The 15,059-nt window shown below is 40.0% G+C and overlaps 1 protein-coding gene across 1 annotated transcript; it reads right to left on the reverse strand.

Annotated features, from left to right (window-relative positions):
* Positions 1-5,778: 5,778 nt before the first annotated feature.
* LOC140137213 (craniofacial development protein 2-like) lies at positions 5,779-6,225 on the reverse strand. The gene has a single exon (XM_072158862.1). It carries the CDS (start codon positions 6,223-6,225, stop codon positions 5,779-5,781), a length of 447 nt encoding a protein of 148 aa, XP_072014963.1.
* Positions 6,226-15,059: the final 8,834 nt, after the last annotated feature.

Below are 15,059 nucleotides of genomic sequence, written 5' to 3' on the forward strand. Positions count from 1 at the left end.
TTGCATAATTATAACGGCTCACTTTAATACTGAACAATTCTGATTTTGGAATCCAGTTTATGGATAGCGAACCCCGAAATTTCGACTATGAACTTTGAATTGAAAGCAGAACTTTACCCCCTGGACTTTGCTCTCTAAAAACACACTGTCAAGCATACTTGTGTATCAGTCCATTAACCACAAGTACGCAGCTAGATGTTTGATGAGAGATTAACTTTCAGCGTCAACACAAAAGCGCCGAATGATACCACAGACAGTTGTTTACGTGTAGTTAATGGTAATGGCGCGGGCCCAGACGATTTAAACCATAGCGAGGTATGGGCAACCAATCACAAGGCAGATCCATTTAAAACTTTTAAAGATGCATTACATCATCGCCAATTTTAGTTAGGCCAGAAATTGGCCTAACTCTCCATAGAGTCCCGTGTTAAAAATCTTAACCGCAAGGCAATGTCAGTAGTCCACTTGGGAAGCTAACAAACAGAGGGAGTAGGGTGACTGATCAGATGTGAAAATCTATCAATTGTGCACACATTAATTAAATCAGAGTTTTAAGCTTAAATACAATATCCAGAGTATGCACAATGGGCAAGTGGACTACGGGGTAGTCTATCCACAGGGGTGTATGGATTTCAACTGGAATAGCCCAATTTAGATCCAATATGAGATAACCTACCTTTGACAGGGGGGGGGGGGGGCAACATAACATTTTTTATGACATTGTTCATGAGTCCTTATGTCATCATAATTATGTCATCAAAATTAAATGGGAGTATCCTGATTGTAGACAGGAAGTTATTACAGGACACTATCTGCTAAAGTAAAGTGTCAGTTGGATAACTGCTTGGTTACTGACATGTGTTAAGAGTAGAGTATTGAAATAAACCTGTGTGTAATTTTGGTTCAATTTGATGGACAGGATTTCAAGATATGACCTTGTGAAAAATTATAAGTTTCTTTTTGAGCTCAGTTTAGCTTGTTGATCTAGCGAACATGTTCCAGGTGTGGGACGATTATGTAGTGTTGAAGTTAAAATTCTTCATATAAATTTTTAAGATATAGAATCATGAATTGCATAATTGTTAGAAATATATGACATGCTCTTTATAGTGCTAGCATTGTACCCAGTGTTTGGGTAGAAGGAGATTAAACTTAGAATCCAAACTCTCTAATGTTATGTGTCGCTCTTGCAGGGCAAAATAGTGTACCTCTGCTCTGGATTATTTTGCCATATGCCTGGCAAACTTTGTGTATAGTGCTTTATTCTTTAAAAAGTCATAAAGTTCACAATTTATGTAGACAAATCCAATTTCTACTCACTGTTTAGACAGTTTTGTCACCCAGGTCGATTGACTTCTTCAGTAATGTGATGATCCACCTACTTTCTTTCAAATTTCTCATTGTGTATGCTTGTTTTTGTTCTGCATGTACATGTAATGCATTGTACATGTACTAATGAAGAAAACTGAGGTTTGTAAGCCCACTATTTGTTAATGTTCAAACTTGCAGACTATAATAGTTTGATTTTGGGCTTTTACATGCAGGAGGTAGATTATCTTGGTTCCCATATATGACATTCCTGTAGTTGTATATTTACCATAGCATTATACTGGCTATTCAGAGTCGAGATTCTGGGTATAATCTCCGTCAGAAAATCAAAAACGATCTTTCAGTGACATCCAAAATGACAATGAACTTTAATGTATTATATGACAATGTTGTATAGAATATTTTATATGATTAAAAGATGTATTTGAAATCTGATTTTGGAGCAAGTCGTTCTTTCTGTTCTTTGATTAGAAGAGGCACTTTTAAATCCAAAATTTAAATTTAATTTAAATTTTTTTGTCAATTTTGTGTTTTACCGCCTCTGGGACATCTTCAAGAGAAGTTGACCCCTAGCTTAGGCCTAAAAAAAAATTGTTTGATTGGCGTAACATCAAAAAAATTTTAGGGTAGGTAGGTCGGGATTCTTTTTTTTTGTTGTTGTTGTTGTTTTTTTACTTTTTAAGCTGTAAATTTTGTTTGATAAAGGCTTTGGAACTTTTTTTCTTCTTTTTTTTAAATTTATTTCTTTTTTTATTTTTTATTTTTTATTATTTTTTTGGCAAAAAAATAAATAAAAAAGTTAGGGTCAGGCCTAAATTTAGGGTAGGTCGGGTTACTCCAATCAAACAATTTCTTTTTAGGCCTTATGGAAAAGACACAATATTTCATCATTTCATTTCATATTTATTCAGCACTCAAACATTAAAAATTACAATTGCATGCAATTACAATCAGATTGCACATATTAAAAGACATAAAATAATAAAATAATAGGGTGAATGCAAAATGAGAAGTACCAGTATATAAAACGACAAAAGTGAGATTATTCTTAAAATTCTGATGAGTACCAAGGATAGCCCAAAAAGCCTCCAAGAGGTCTATTTCCGTTGGGGTCCTCCGCAGAGTGCATTGGTGACAAGTAAGATATGTATATTATAGGGGCAAGGACTACAACTACTGCACTGGAAATTTTATTTCAGCACAGACAATAGTTGTGGAGTTCAGCGCTCCACAGACTCCCGAGTATTAGACGTACAATATTGTATGTAACATATCTACGTTATTTAATCTATTGCCATTCTATTTCCAGGAATGTCGTAAGTTTAACGAATGTTTGATGACGAAAAATCGATAATATGTTACATATAATATCTAGCAGAAATATATTATCGATTTTACGTCATCAAACATTCGTTAGAACTTAAACATTACTGGAAATAGAATGGCAATAGATTAAACAACGTAGATATGTTACATACAATATTGTACGTACAATAAAAAAGTCTGAATACTGCTTTACAGTCCAAAATGAGGGAAAACCAATATTTGATCAATAAATCAATAACTACTTGCCTTGAGTTACTGAATTTTCAGTGCAGTAGTTGTAGTCCTTGCCCCTATAATATACATATCTTACTTGTCACCAATGCGCCGTAATTTTTGAGAAAAATACAAAAATAGGCACAAAATTGGCCAGGGGTGTTCAGTTGGCATCCGTCAGTCTTCACAGACTATGGAGTAGCGCCGTCTGAGGTGGTTGGAAAGCATCGTCTTGTGTGGCTGAATAGACCAATGCGAGACTTGCAGATTTTGTTGCAGACCTGGCATCTGAAGACTGATGCATCTGGTAGGGTTGGTTTGAATGTTTCACACTGACTGGCTTTGCGCCTTGCTCGTTTTTCATCAGCAGCTTTCTGGATAACGTCTTCTCCCCTTTTCAGGCCGTCAGAGAGATGTTGCCTCCAAGTTTTTCTGTCACTAGCAGCAGATTCCCAGGTGACCCAGTCCATGTCAAGTGCTTTCAAGTCACGCTTACAGACATCCTTGAAGCGGAGTAGCGGTCGACCCTTTCTTCTGTGTCCTGAAGATAGCTCTCCGTGAGAGGAGATCCTTGGGAATGCGACCATCTTCCATTCGACTGACATGTCCTAGCCATCGAAGGCGGCGTTGACGTAGTAGTGTATACATTGATGGGATACCCGCCTTAGACATGACTTCATTGTTTGTGACCTTGTCTTTCCAGGAGATTCCAAGAATGCGGCGTAGACATCTCAGGTGAAATACTTGAAGCTTCCGTTCTTGTGGAGAGTAGGTTGTCCATGATTCACTACCATAGAGGAGCGTGCTGATTACACATGCCTTGTAGACCGCCATCTTTGTTGTATTGGTGAGCTGCTTGTTCTCCCATACTTTCTTAGATAACCTGGAGAGAGTAGAGGCCGCCTTGCCGATCCTTTTGTTGAGCTCAGCGTCCAGAGATAGATTGTCTGTGGCAGTAGAGCCTAGATAGGTGAATTGGTGAACTACCTCAAGTTGCTGATCACTGATGTGGATTGATGGTGGAGCTATAGTGCCCTGTCCCATGACTTGAGTCTTCTTCAGACTTATGGTTAGGCTGAAGAGGTCGCAAGCTGATGCGCAATGATCCATCAGTTTCTGTAGCTCAACTTCAGAGTGGGCAGCTATCGCAGCATCATCAGCTAAATAGCATGTCTCTAATCAGCACTTCCCTTATCTTGGTCTTGGCCTTCAGGCGTGCAATGTTAAAGAGTTTACCATCAGATCGTGAGTGAAGGTACACTCCCTCTGTGGTTGACTTGAAGGCGTGCTTGAGTAGCAGTGCAAAGAAAATACCAAACAGTGTTGGTGCGAGTACACAGCCTTGTTTTACTCCACTTTTGACACCAAATTCTTCAGACATTGAGCCATCAAACTGAACAGTACTCATCATCCCATCATGGAAAGAACGAATTATGCTGAGTAGTTTAGGTGGACAGCCAATCAGAGGAAGCATCTTGAATAGACCGTCCCTGCTAACAAGATCAAACGCTTTAGTCAAATCAATGAATGCCAGGTATAGGGGTTTTTGCTGCTCTCTGCATTTTTCTTGCAGTTGCCGTGCGAGAAGATCATGTCAATTGTTGATCTCTTGGAGCGGAACCCGCACTGTGACTCTGGATATATTCTGTCAGCCAGCTTTTGTAGACGCAGTAGAACTATGCGAGCAAACAGCTTCCCGACTATGCTAAGCAATGAGATGCCCCGGTAGTTGTTGCAGTCACAGCGATCTCCTTTGTTCTTGTAGATTGTGACTATGTTAGCATCTCTCATATCTTGTGGCACACTCCCCTCTTCCCAGCACTGACAAAGAAGCTTGTGGAGTGGTTCTAACAAAGTGGCCTTTCCGCATTTGATGACTTCTGCAGGTATGCAGTCCTTGCCTGGGGCCTTGCCTGATGGTAACTTGTCTAATGCTTTGTCCAATTCTTCGATGGTTGGAAGATCATCCAGGTGGGGCATCACTGGGAGACGTTCGATAGCGTCAGGGCGGACTGGTGAACTATGTTCTCCTGGAGTACAGCTCTGAGTAATGTGCTACCCATCTCTCCATCTGTTTGGTCTTGTCTGTGATTATGTCACCTGATGTTGACTTCAGAGGGGCTGTTTTGCGTACGGTCGGGCCAACTGCTTTCTTGATGCCATCGTACATTCCTTTAATGTTCCCGGAATCAGAAGCTTGCTGGATCTTGGCACTGAGGTCTAGCCAATACTCGTTTGTGCATTGTCTGACCATCTTTTGGACATCCTTTCTAGTTGTCTGCAAGGTCTGCTGTGACTTGTCCGATGGAGAATCTTTATGGTCTTTCAGTGCCATGCGCTTGGCCTTTATGAGTGGTTTGAGTCTCTCAGCATACACTGGGTACCAATCGTTGCTTTGGCCTCCTTTCTTTTTGCCGAATGAAGACAGAGCAGCCGAGTGAGTGACCGTCTTTATATGATCCCACTGTTCAGTGGAATTAGTGTAGTTAGTATTTGTGGAAGAAGTTGCCAGCAAGGTGTTGAAGCTGGTTACCCTGTCTTTGCAGGCAGTCATTGTGACATCCACACGAGGCTTTGCTTGCTGTCTTGATCGGTGAAACTTCTTGGGGAGCAGCCTGATTGTTGAGCAGATAAGTGAGTGGTCAGTGTCGCAGTCTGCACTATGGTATGTCCTAGTAACAAGAAAGTTCTTGAGAAATGGCCGTCTGGTGATGATGAGATCCAGTTGATGCCAATGTTTAGATCTCGGGTGTCTCCAGGAAACTCTGTCGTGGGGTTTGGTGCTGAAGAAGGTATTGGTGATGCAGAGGTTGTAGTAGGAGCACACTTCCAGAAGACGTTGGCCGTTGTCATTGATCTTTCCAACTCCAAAGTGCCCAAGGCAGGTGGGCCATGCATCATGATCAGAACCTACTCGAGCATTGAAGTCCCCAGAATGATTAAAGGTTCTTGTTTTGGAGACTCTTTGATAAGGCTGTCCAGTTGGCTGTAGAACTCATCCTTGATGTCTGAACAAGCCATGAGGGTGGGAGCATAGACACTTAGCAGGTTCACAGGTCCGTCTGAGGTGTTAAGACGTAGTGAAAGAAGCCGCTCAGTGCCGGAACTACCAAGTTCAACTGAATCAGTGAGTGTGTTCTTAACAGCAAATCCTACTCCATACTCGCGAGTTTCCTCTTCTTTCTTGCCTTGCCAATAGAAGGTATAATCACTTTCTTTCAAGCAGCCATAGTCAGCCAAACGTGTCTCTTGGAGGGCAGCAATATCAACCTGGAGACGAAGGAGCTCATTGTTGATAATGACAGTCTTCCTTATGTCGCTGATGTTTTGGAGGTCACTTGATAAGCCAGTCGTCATTGTGCGAACATTCCAGCACCCAAGCCTGAGTGCTGGTTGTTTCTTATTGTTTTCTTTGTCGTTTGGTGCAAGAGTTACTGTCCATTTGTCGGGAGGTACCCTAAGTCCCACGCACCCAGTGGAACAGATGGCCAGTGGCGGGGCAGCACCTTACTGGCTGAGGGCTGCTCAGCTTAAGGCGGGCGGTAGCTGTCCAATGAAGTTGAATAACCTCTCCCACCGTCGGGAACAACCCCTGGCGCCTAGCTTTACGCCAATCTAGCATTAGGCTTATAACCGGTAACTGTTGATCCCCGTGTTGTGTCTACACCAAAGCGTAGCTGAAGTGTCCTCTTCAGAGCGCTAGCCTGGGCTTTGGTATGGAGAAACTGAGTTGCCCAGACATCAGAATCCCCCTCTCGGTCTGACTGGCATAATCCAAAGGAAAGGTAGAACCAATACGTCTGGTGCCAGGTCGACTGCAGGAGCTGCCAGAGAAGTGTTGAATACAACGCTAGACTGCCTATGGGGCTCCACTCCAGGTCTGTGGCTGTAATTTCGGAGTTGCCTTCTCCTAGATGAGATGCTTTACAGGGCTAATGATTCTCACCAAACCATACTAACTTACTTAATACAAAATTATATATATAAATAGAGAGGAAAGATAGTCACAAACCAATTTGCACCACACTAGAATTTACCCGACAACACTAGAAGAGTAGGGTGTAGTAGGAGGTGTAGTACCCCCTTAAATGAATGACAAAGAGGACAAAACAGGGGCAAGGCAGCGCGCAAATAAATAGCATGAAAAAAGAGATAATAAAACCAAAAACCTTTATTGCACTAGAAAAAAAACAAGCAGAAAACAAGGCCTAAGTTATGAAACAACAAAGGAACTCTGCTCCGACATCAAGGCCTGCTCAGACAGGTATTTTGGGTGGACTTTTTGAATTTGGAAAATTCAGTAATTTGTTTGATGAGTTCGGCAAAGAATTCCAATGTTTTATGCCTCTGTAAAAAAGTATTGTTAGCTTGGCCCTGAATCCTAGGAACAACAAAATTGTGTGAGTACCCCTGGTACTATACTGTAGTTATGTGCTGATGCAAATGTGGATAAAATTTTAAAATTTAACAAAATCTGGTGTGAGACTATGGTAGATTTTAAATACCTGGTTCAGTTTTAGTTGCGTCAGGCTTTGACTGATAAGCCAAGTTCATTACGTTGTTCTTGCCCAATATGGGTACGTGTACCCAAATCCAAAACAAACCTACTGCTTTGTTCTGCATGGTTTGAAGCCTTCCTTTAAAATATTGAGGCCAGGGGCGTGCAGTTGCATCATACATACATATACCGGTTTTATTTTGTTTGTTTGTTTGTTTGTTTGTTTTTGTTTTTTGTAGAGAGACTGTACATCTTCGAGCTTCAAATAAAGGCTTTACCGGGACGATGTGCGCGCGCATAGCAAGCAAAATTTTGCATTCTACATTATTTTTGCCCATGATCTGGATGAAAAGAGTTTTATTGTGACTTAGCGTGCAGAAATTGTATATTTTACAATATTTGATCGGGGTGAATTTTGGTGGCTCCTTGCCCCTTTTATTTTCCTTTGCCCTCCAGATTTTATCTTTAATTTTTTGTCGGAGGGACACTTTTTTCTTTCATTTTTTAACGGGGGAAGGTGGGCACTCTTAGAGAAAAAAATAGGCAATAGGCCGAATGCAAAGCTAGTGAGAAATGTTAAAATGACGAAGCTGACCAAAATTTAAAATGGTACTTATACTAGCAGAGATATATACGAAAAGATGTTTTTAACAGATTCCGCTGGAGGTATTAATTATTTTCTTCGTAGGCCCTAAATGCTATCTTCAGAAGATAGCAAGCAAAAAAATCATGAAAAATAATAATGTTCCAAAAAACATTGCCTTACAACCGTTGTAGATGATGATTCAGTACGGCGCAAAACGGCCAATCTGCTGCGACCACATCCGCGTTCAAGTCTAGTGCTAAAGACTCATTTGTTTTCTTGAACTGTTCTCTTGTTATTTGACTTTTTGTGTATATTTTTGTAAGCGCCATGGTATCTTTGTGAATGGCGCCATAAATGCCTGTAAATGTAAATGTAAATAGTATTATAAAAAATACCATTTAACATAAAGAAAAAATAGGGGTGTTAGTTATTAGCCCGTATGCTATCTTCAGAAGATACCGTAGCAAGCAAAGCAAAAAAAACATGCAAAATAATAATGTTCCAAAAAACATTGCCTAACACGCATTCTAGATGAGGATTCAGTATGCAAAATCACGGGGCAAAACGGCTATAATTGACCGCGCGCTTAGAAAAAATACCCAATTGCCCGAATGCAAAGCTATAAAGAAATGTTAAAATAACGAGATTATCATAAACATGAAGGGAAAAATAAGAAACAAAAATGTAAAACATGACTGCGTGGTATTGAAAAAACACCAAGAACAAAACACATTAAAACAAAACGAAACAATTAAACAACAGTGATGATTCAGTACGCAAGTAATTACCGTTTGCCTTATGTAAACCCGCTGTAATTGCTATCTACAGTAGATAGTCAATACGAATTGACCGCGAGCTTAGAAAAAAGTAACCAATAGAAATGTTAAAATGACGAAGCTGACCAAAATTTAAAACGGCATTTATATAGCAGAGATTATCATAAATATGAAGGGAACAAAATAAGAAATGAAAATGCAAAACATGGCTGGTAATAAAACAAAACAAAAAACAAACAAAAAACAATGACGATTCAGTACGTAAGAAATTATCTTTTGTCCTGTATAAACCCGCCGTAATTGCTATCTTCAATAGATAGTCAACATATTAATCATAAACAAAAAATCATTAAACATGAAGAAAAAATAGAGGTATTAATTATTTTCTTTTTAGGCCCTTAATGGTATCTTTAGAAGATAGCAAGCAAGGCAAAAAACATGCAAAATAATAATGTTCCAAAAACATTGCCTAACACGCGTTTTAGATGAGGATTCAGTACGCAAAATCACGGGGCAAAACGGCTATAATTTACCGCGCACTTATAAGCAATAGGCCGAATGCAAAGCTAGCTATGAAGAAATGTTAAAAAGATGAAGCTGACTAAATTAAAAATGGCACTTATATAGCAAACAATGTCATGAACATGAAGGGAAAAAATAAGAAACAAAAATGCAAAAATTCAAAACATGGCCGGTATTAAAAAGAAAGCTTACTAGGACTGCAACTGCAGCAGCAGATCTAGGCCTTGTCATCAGCGCACCTAAGACAGAATATATGACTGCAAACTGTAACGCCCAACCAGCACTTGAAGTCTATGGTAGTACCATCAACCATGTCACAGACTTCAAGTATTTGGGTTCCAAGATGGGCTCTAGTGTTGGAGACCTAAAAAGAAGAAAAGCGCTAGCCTGGGCAGCTTTCTGGAAACTGGAACGCCTTTGGAGAAGCCCGTCCCTGCCAATCGAAACAAAAATCAAGCTGTTTTAGACAACGTGTGTTACTGTCTTTCTGTACGGGTGCGAGTCATGGGTAATTACCAAGGACATGGAAAACAAGATCAATGCATTTGCAACATCTTGCTACAGAGTCATGTTAAACATCAAGCGTGTGGATCGGATTCCAAATGAAACCATCTACAACCTGACCAACACCACTCCACTGGTTGCCAGAGTCAAGATTCATCAACTCAAATTTCTCGGCCATATACTGCGTCTTGAAGATGGTGAGCCTGTGAAAGAATATGCGCTTTATATTCCACCACATGGGAAGAGGAAACCGGGACGGCCGCGCACACTGTACTTACAGTATGTCCAGCACCTCCTGAGAGATACTGAAGGGATGCTGCAGCCAAACAAAATTGTTTCGCTTGCCCAAGATCGCATTAGTTGGAGAAAGCTTGTAGTTGTAGTCGCCTGCTCCGCAGCCGACTGATGATGATGAAAAAGAAAACAAAAAAACAAAAAACAAAAAAAAACAAAAAACAATGATAATTCAGTACGCAAGAAATTACCTTTGTCATATAAACCCGCCGTAATTGCTATCCTCAGTACTACTGTAGATAGTCAATAATAATAATAAAAAAATATCATTAAACATAAGGACAATTTTTTTTAGAAAGTGTGTGTCGCTATCTTGTATTGTCAATGCACGTCTCTTTTACTTGTTTTTACGGGCCCGCTACTTTTGTTTGCTTTTTATGGGCCCGGATAAAAGCAAAGAAAATATACCATGGGCCCGTATTAAAAGGAAGAAAAGTAATCCCTACAAGTAGCAGCCAAATATGATTGTTGATGGGTTAGCTATCTACTGCTGATATTGGTGTTGATGAAGTAGCTTTCAATTGCTGGTTGGTGCTGAGTTAGCCATCTACTGCTGATATTGGTGTTGATGAAGTAGCTTTCAATTGCTGGTTGGTGCTGAGTTAGCCATCTACTGCTGATATTGGTGTTGATGAAGTAGCTTCCAATTGCTGGTTGGAGCTGAGTTAGCCATCTACTACTGATATTGGTGTTGGAAGTAGCTTCCAATTGCTGGTTGTTGCTGGGATAGCCATCTTCTGATGATATTGGTGTTGATGAAGTAGCTTCCAATTGCTGGTTGTTGCAGGGATAGCCATCTACTGCTGATATTGGTGTTGATGAAGTAGCTTCCAATTGCTGATTGGTGCTGAGTTAGCCATCTTCTGCTGATATTGGTGTTGATGAAGTGGCTTCATATTGCTGGTTGTTGCAGGGATAGCCATCTACTGCTGATATTGGTGTTGATGAAGTAACTAATTCCAATTGCTGTTTGTTGCTGGGATAGCCATCTACTGCTGATATTGGTGTTGATGAAGTAGCTTCCAATTGCTGATAGGTGCTGGGTTAGCTATCTACTGCTGATATTGGTGTTGATGAAGTATCTTCCAATTGCTGATTGGTGCTGAGTTAGCCATATACTGCTGAAATTGGTGTTGATGAAGTAGCTTCCAATTGCTGATTGGTGCTGAGTTAGCCATCTTCTGCTGATATTGGTGTTGATGAAGTAGCTTCATATTGCTGGTTGTTGCAGGGATAGCCATCTACTGCTGATATTGGTGTTGATGAAGTAACTAATTCCAATTGCTGTTTGTTGCTGGGATAGCCATCTACTGCTGATATTGGTGTTGATGAAGTAGATACATATTGCTGATTGGTGTTGATGAAGAAGCTTTCAATTGTTTATTGGTGCTAATTATGTAGCTATCTACAGCTGATATTGGTGTTGATGAATTAGCTACCAATTGCTGATTGTACTGGGTTAGCTATCTACTGCTGGTATTGGTGTTGATGAAGTAACTTCCTCTTGACGATTGGTGTTGATGAAGTAGCTACCAATTGATGCTCGTTGGTGTGTCAGCTTTATACTACTGATATTGGCGTTGATGTAGTTTTCTATTGCTCATCTGGTACACAGCAGATCAGGCTGATCCAAATATTCCACAGCCAAATATTGTTCTTGCCCCCCCCCCCCCCAGATTTCTCCCCTCCACTTTTGAGGACAAACCCCAAAATTACTTAAACTTCGACCTTTTGCGGCAAAGTTAGTCGATTTAGTCCTTTACAATATTTTCTAATTTTCTTGGTTAGGTATGAAATCATAGTACAAATATATCGTCTTCATTCAATCGTCATGTGTCCATACTTGTGTTCTCTTTAAAGCTAGTAAAATTAAAGTATACTGCGCCAATAAAGTATATACTTACACTTGGAAAAAGAATCACAATTTCCAAACTGAACAATATAAAAACTGAACAATATTGGGGTAAATTTACCCCAATATTGTTCAGAAATTTACCCCAATATTGTTCAGTTTGTAAGGATTATTTATTGGCGTATAGCTTGTCAACTTTCAACATGGGATCACGTTATGAAGTTTCTTTATTTAAAAATGCATCTAGGCTTACGTCACTGAAAAGGAAATAGTTCAGCGGCCAACAAAATGTATATAATATGTATACATAGTAGGCCCTATACGATAAACAAGATTTCCATGACTACTCGGTCTTTGGTCAGCCTTCCTGCTGCTGCTATGGTGGTGATGTTTCGAGCCAAGCACTCTGTTATCTTTTGGGAGGTCTTTCTCGTGGTGTTTGCCCATGTACATTGCCCTCACAATTTGGGGTATCTGTCCCATTTTTAGCCACTATTTTAATGAAACTTTCCTCTTTTCCGTCCCCATTTTCATCCCTGAAAATTTGAGCCTTTCAATCATACAAACTCACCCCCACACATACAACTTTATGTTATAGTAAGACTTCGGGATATCCACGCGGCCCCGCTTGAGTAAACAGGAAAGATCACCAGATAATGAAAGAGAGTAAATGTAAACCTGTTCGACTGTGGGCTATGCCAACCACCCATCCTCCCCCCACCCGATTTTTGGAGGCTTGTCTGCACATTTTTCAAAATGGCATCAGTAATGACACCATAAATAAGCAACGACATGTCTATTGCTAAACACAAGAAGAATCTAAGCCTAAGTAGTACTACTACTCCTGATAAACATGTCGACGTCGACTCTGTGCTCAGGTAAGTGCAATAGCTGTCCTGTGAACATTTGCCAATATATTGTATATTGTACTCAGATATATACACATGGCAGCAACACATGGCAACTATTGCACTTACCCACTTGCACTGAACAGTCAATGTCCATCTCCAAGATCACTAATCTAATCATATTCAGTAACTCTATTCCAGGAGATTCTTCAGACGGAAAAAATGAGACAATAGCTAAGAGTAGTTTGATGACGTAGCTCCCAACTGCTCTGGTTGGTTCTCGTTTGATTGTACTGGTGATACTGGTGTTGATGCAGTAGCTCCCAATTGCTTATTGTTGTTAAGATATTCAGATATTGGTGTTGATAAAGTAGCTACCAATTGCTGATTGTTGCTGGGTTTAGCAGCTATCTACTGCTGATATTGGTGTTGATAAAGTACCTACCAATTGCTGATTGTTGCTGTGTTAGCTATTTACTGCTGATATTGGCGTTGCTGAGGTAACTTCCTATTGCTGATTGGTGTTGATGAAGCAGCTTTCAATTGAAGTAGCTGGTTATTGGCGCTAAGGTAGCCATCTACAGCTAATATAGGTTTTGAAGAAGTAGCTACCAATTGCTGCTTGTTGCTGTGTAGTTACCTACTGCTGATATTGGCGTTGATGAAGTAACTTCCTTTTGCTGATTGGTGTCGATGAAGTAGCTTCAATTGTTCATTGGCGCTAAGGTGGCTACCTACTGCTGATATTGGTGTTGATGAATAAGCTTTCAATTGTTCATTGGCTCTAAGATGGCCATCTACTGCTGATATTGGTGTTGATGAAGTAGCTTCCAATTGCTGATTGGTGTTGATGAAGTGGCTTTCAATATTATTGTGTTCATTGGCGTAAGGTAGCTATCTACTGCTGATATTGGTGTTGATGAAGTAGCTCCCAAGTGCCAATTGCTGCTAATGTAGCTATCCACTACGGATATTGGTGTTGATGAAGTAGGTTCCAATTGCTGATTGTTGCTGTGTTAGTCATCTACTGCTGATATTGGTGTTGATGAAGTAGCTTCCAATTGCTGTTTGTTGCTATGTTAGCCATCTACTGCTGATATTGGTGTTGATGAAGCAGCTTACAATTGTTGATTGGTGCTGAGTTAGCTATTTACTGCTGATATTGGCGTTGCTGAGGTAACTTCCTATTGCTGATTGGTGTTGATGAAGCAGCTTTCAATTGAAGTAGCTGGTTATTGGCGCTAAGGTAGCCATCTACAGCTAATATAGGTTTTGAAGAAGTAGCTACCAATTGCTGCTTGTTGCTGTGTAGTTACCTACTGCTGATATTGGCGTTGATGAAGTAACTTCCTTTTGCTGATTGGTGTCGATGAAGTAGCTTCAATTGTTCATTGGCGCTAAGGTGGCTACCTACTGCTGATATTGGTGTTGATGAATAAGCTTTCAATTGTTAATTGGCTCTAAGATGGCCATCTACTGCTGATATTGGTGTTGATGAAGTAGCTTCCAATTGCTGATTGGTGTTGATGAAGTGGCTTTCAATATTATTGTGTTCATTGGCGTAAGGTAGCTATCTACTGCTGATATTGGTGTTGATGAAGTAGCTCCCAAGTGCCAATTGCTGCTAATGTAGCTATCCACTACGGATATTGGTGTTGATGAAGTAGGTTCCAATTGCTGATTGTTGCTGTGTTAGTCATCTACTGCTGATATTGGTGTTGATGAAGTAGCTTCCAATTGCTGTTTGTTGCTATGTTAGCCATCTACTGCTGATATTGGTGTTGATGAAGTAGCTTACAATTGTTGATTGGTGCTGAGTTAGCCATCTACAGCTGATATTGGTGTTGATGAAGTAGCTTCCAATTGCTGTTTGTTGCTGTCATCATTCATCATCATTCATTCATCATTTATTTCCATATCAAATTAATACATAATTACATACATCAAAATCAGACAATATTAAATTATCAAAATACATCAAAATCAGAAAAATAACTTAATTACAACAATTAACAAGACATGTTATGGAGGAGAAGGCTGGAAGGCCAAATAGGCCTGTAAAATGTCTTCCCCTATAGGGGTAGAAACAAAAACAAACACAAAAATATTTAAAAACAAAACAAAAACCAAGCCAAATAGTACAACTACGGAACAAGACAAGGACGGGGCTCAAAGTGTGTTAGCTATCTACTGCTGATATTGGTGTTGATGAAGTAGCTTCCAATTGCTGATTGGTGCTGAGTTAACCATCTACTGCTGATATTGGTGTTGATGAAGTAGCTTCCAATTGCTGATTGGTGCTGAGTTAACC

This window comes from Amphiura filiformis, chromosome 17 (genome assembly GCF_039555335.1).
Source record: "Amphiura filiformis chromosome 17, Afil_fr2py, whole genome shotgun sequence".
Taxonomy (NCBI): domain Eukaryota; kingdom Metazoa; phylum Echinodermata; class Ophiuroidea; order Amphilepidida; family Amphiuridae; genus Amphiura; species Amphiura filiformis.

Bases quoted from the DNA above. Each gene is read 5' to 3' on its own strand.
- LOC140137213 (XM_072158862.1), bottom strand. From the start codon at position 6,225: ATGACGACTGGCTTATCAAGTGACCTCCAAAACATCAGCGACATAAGG.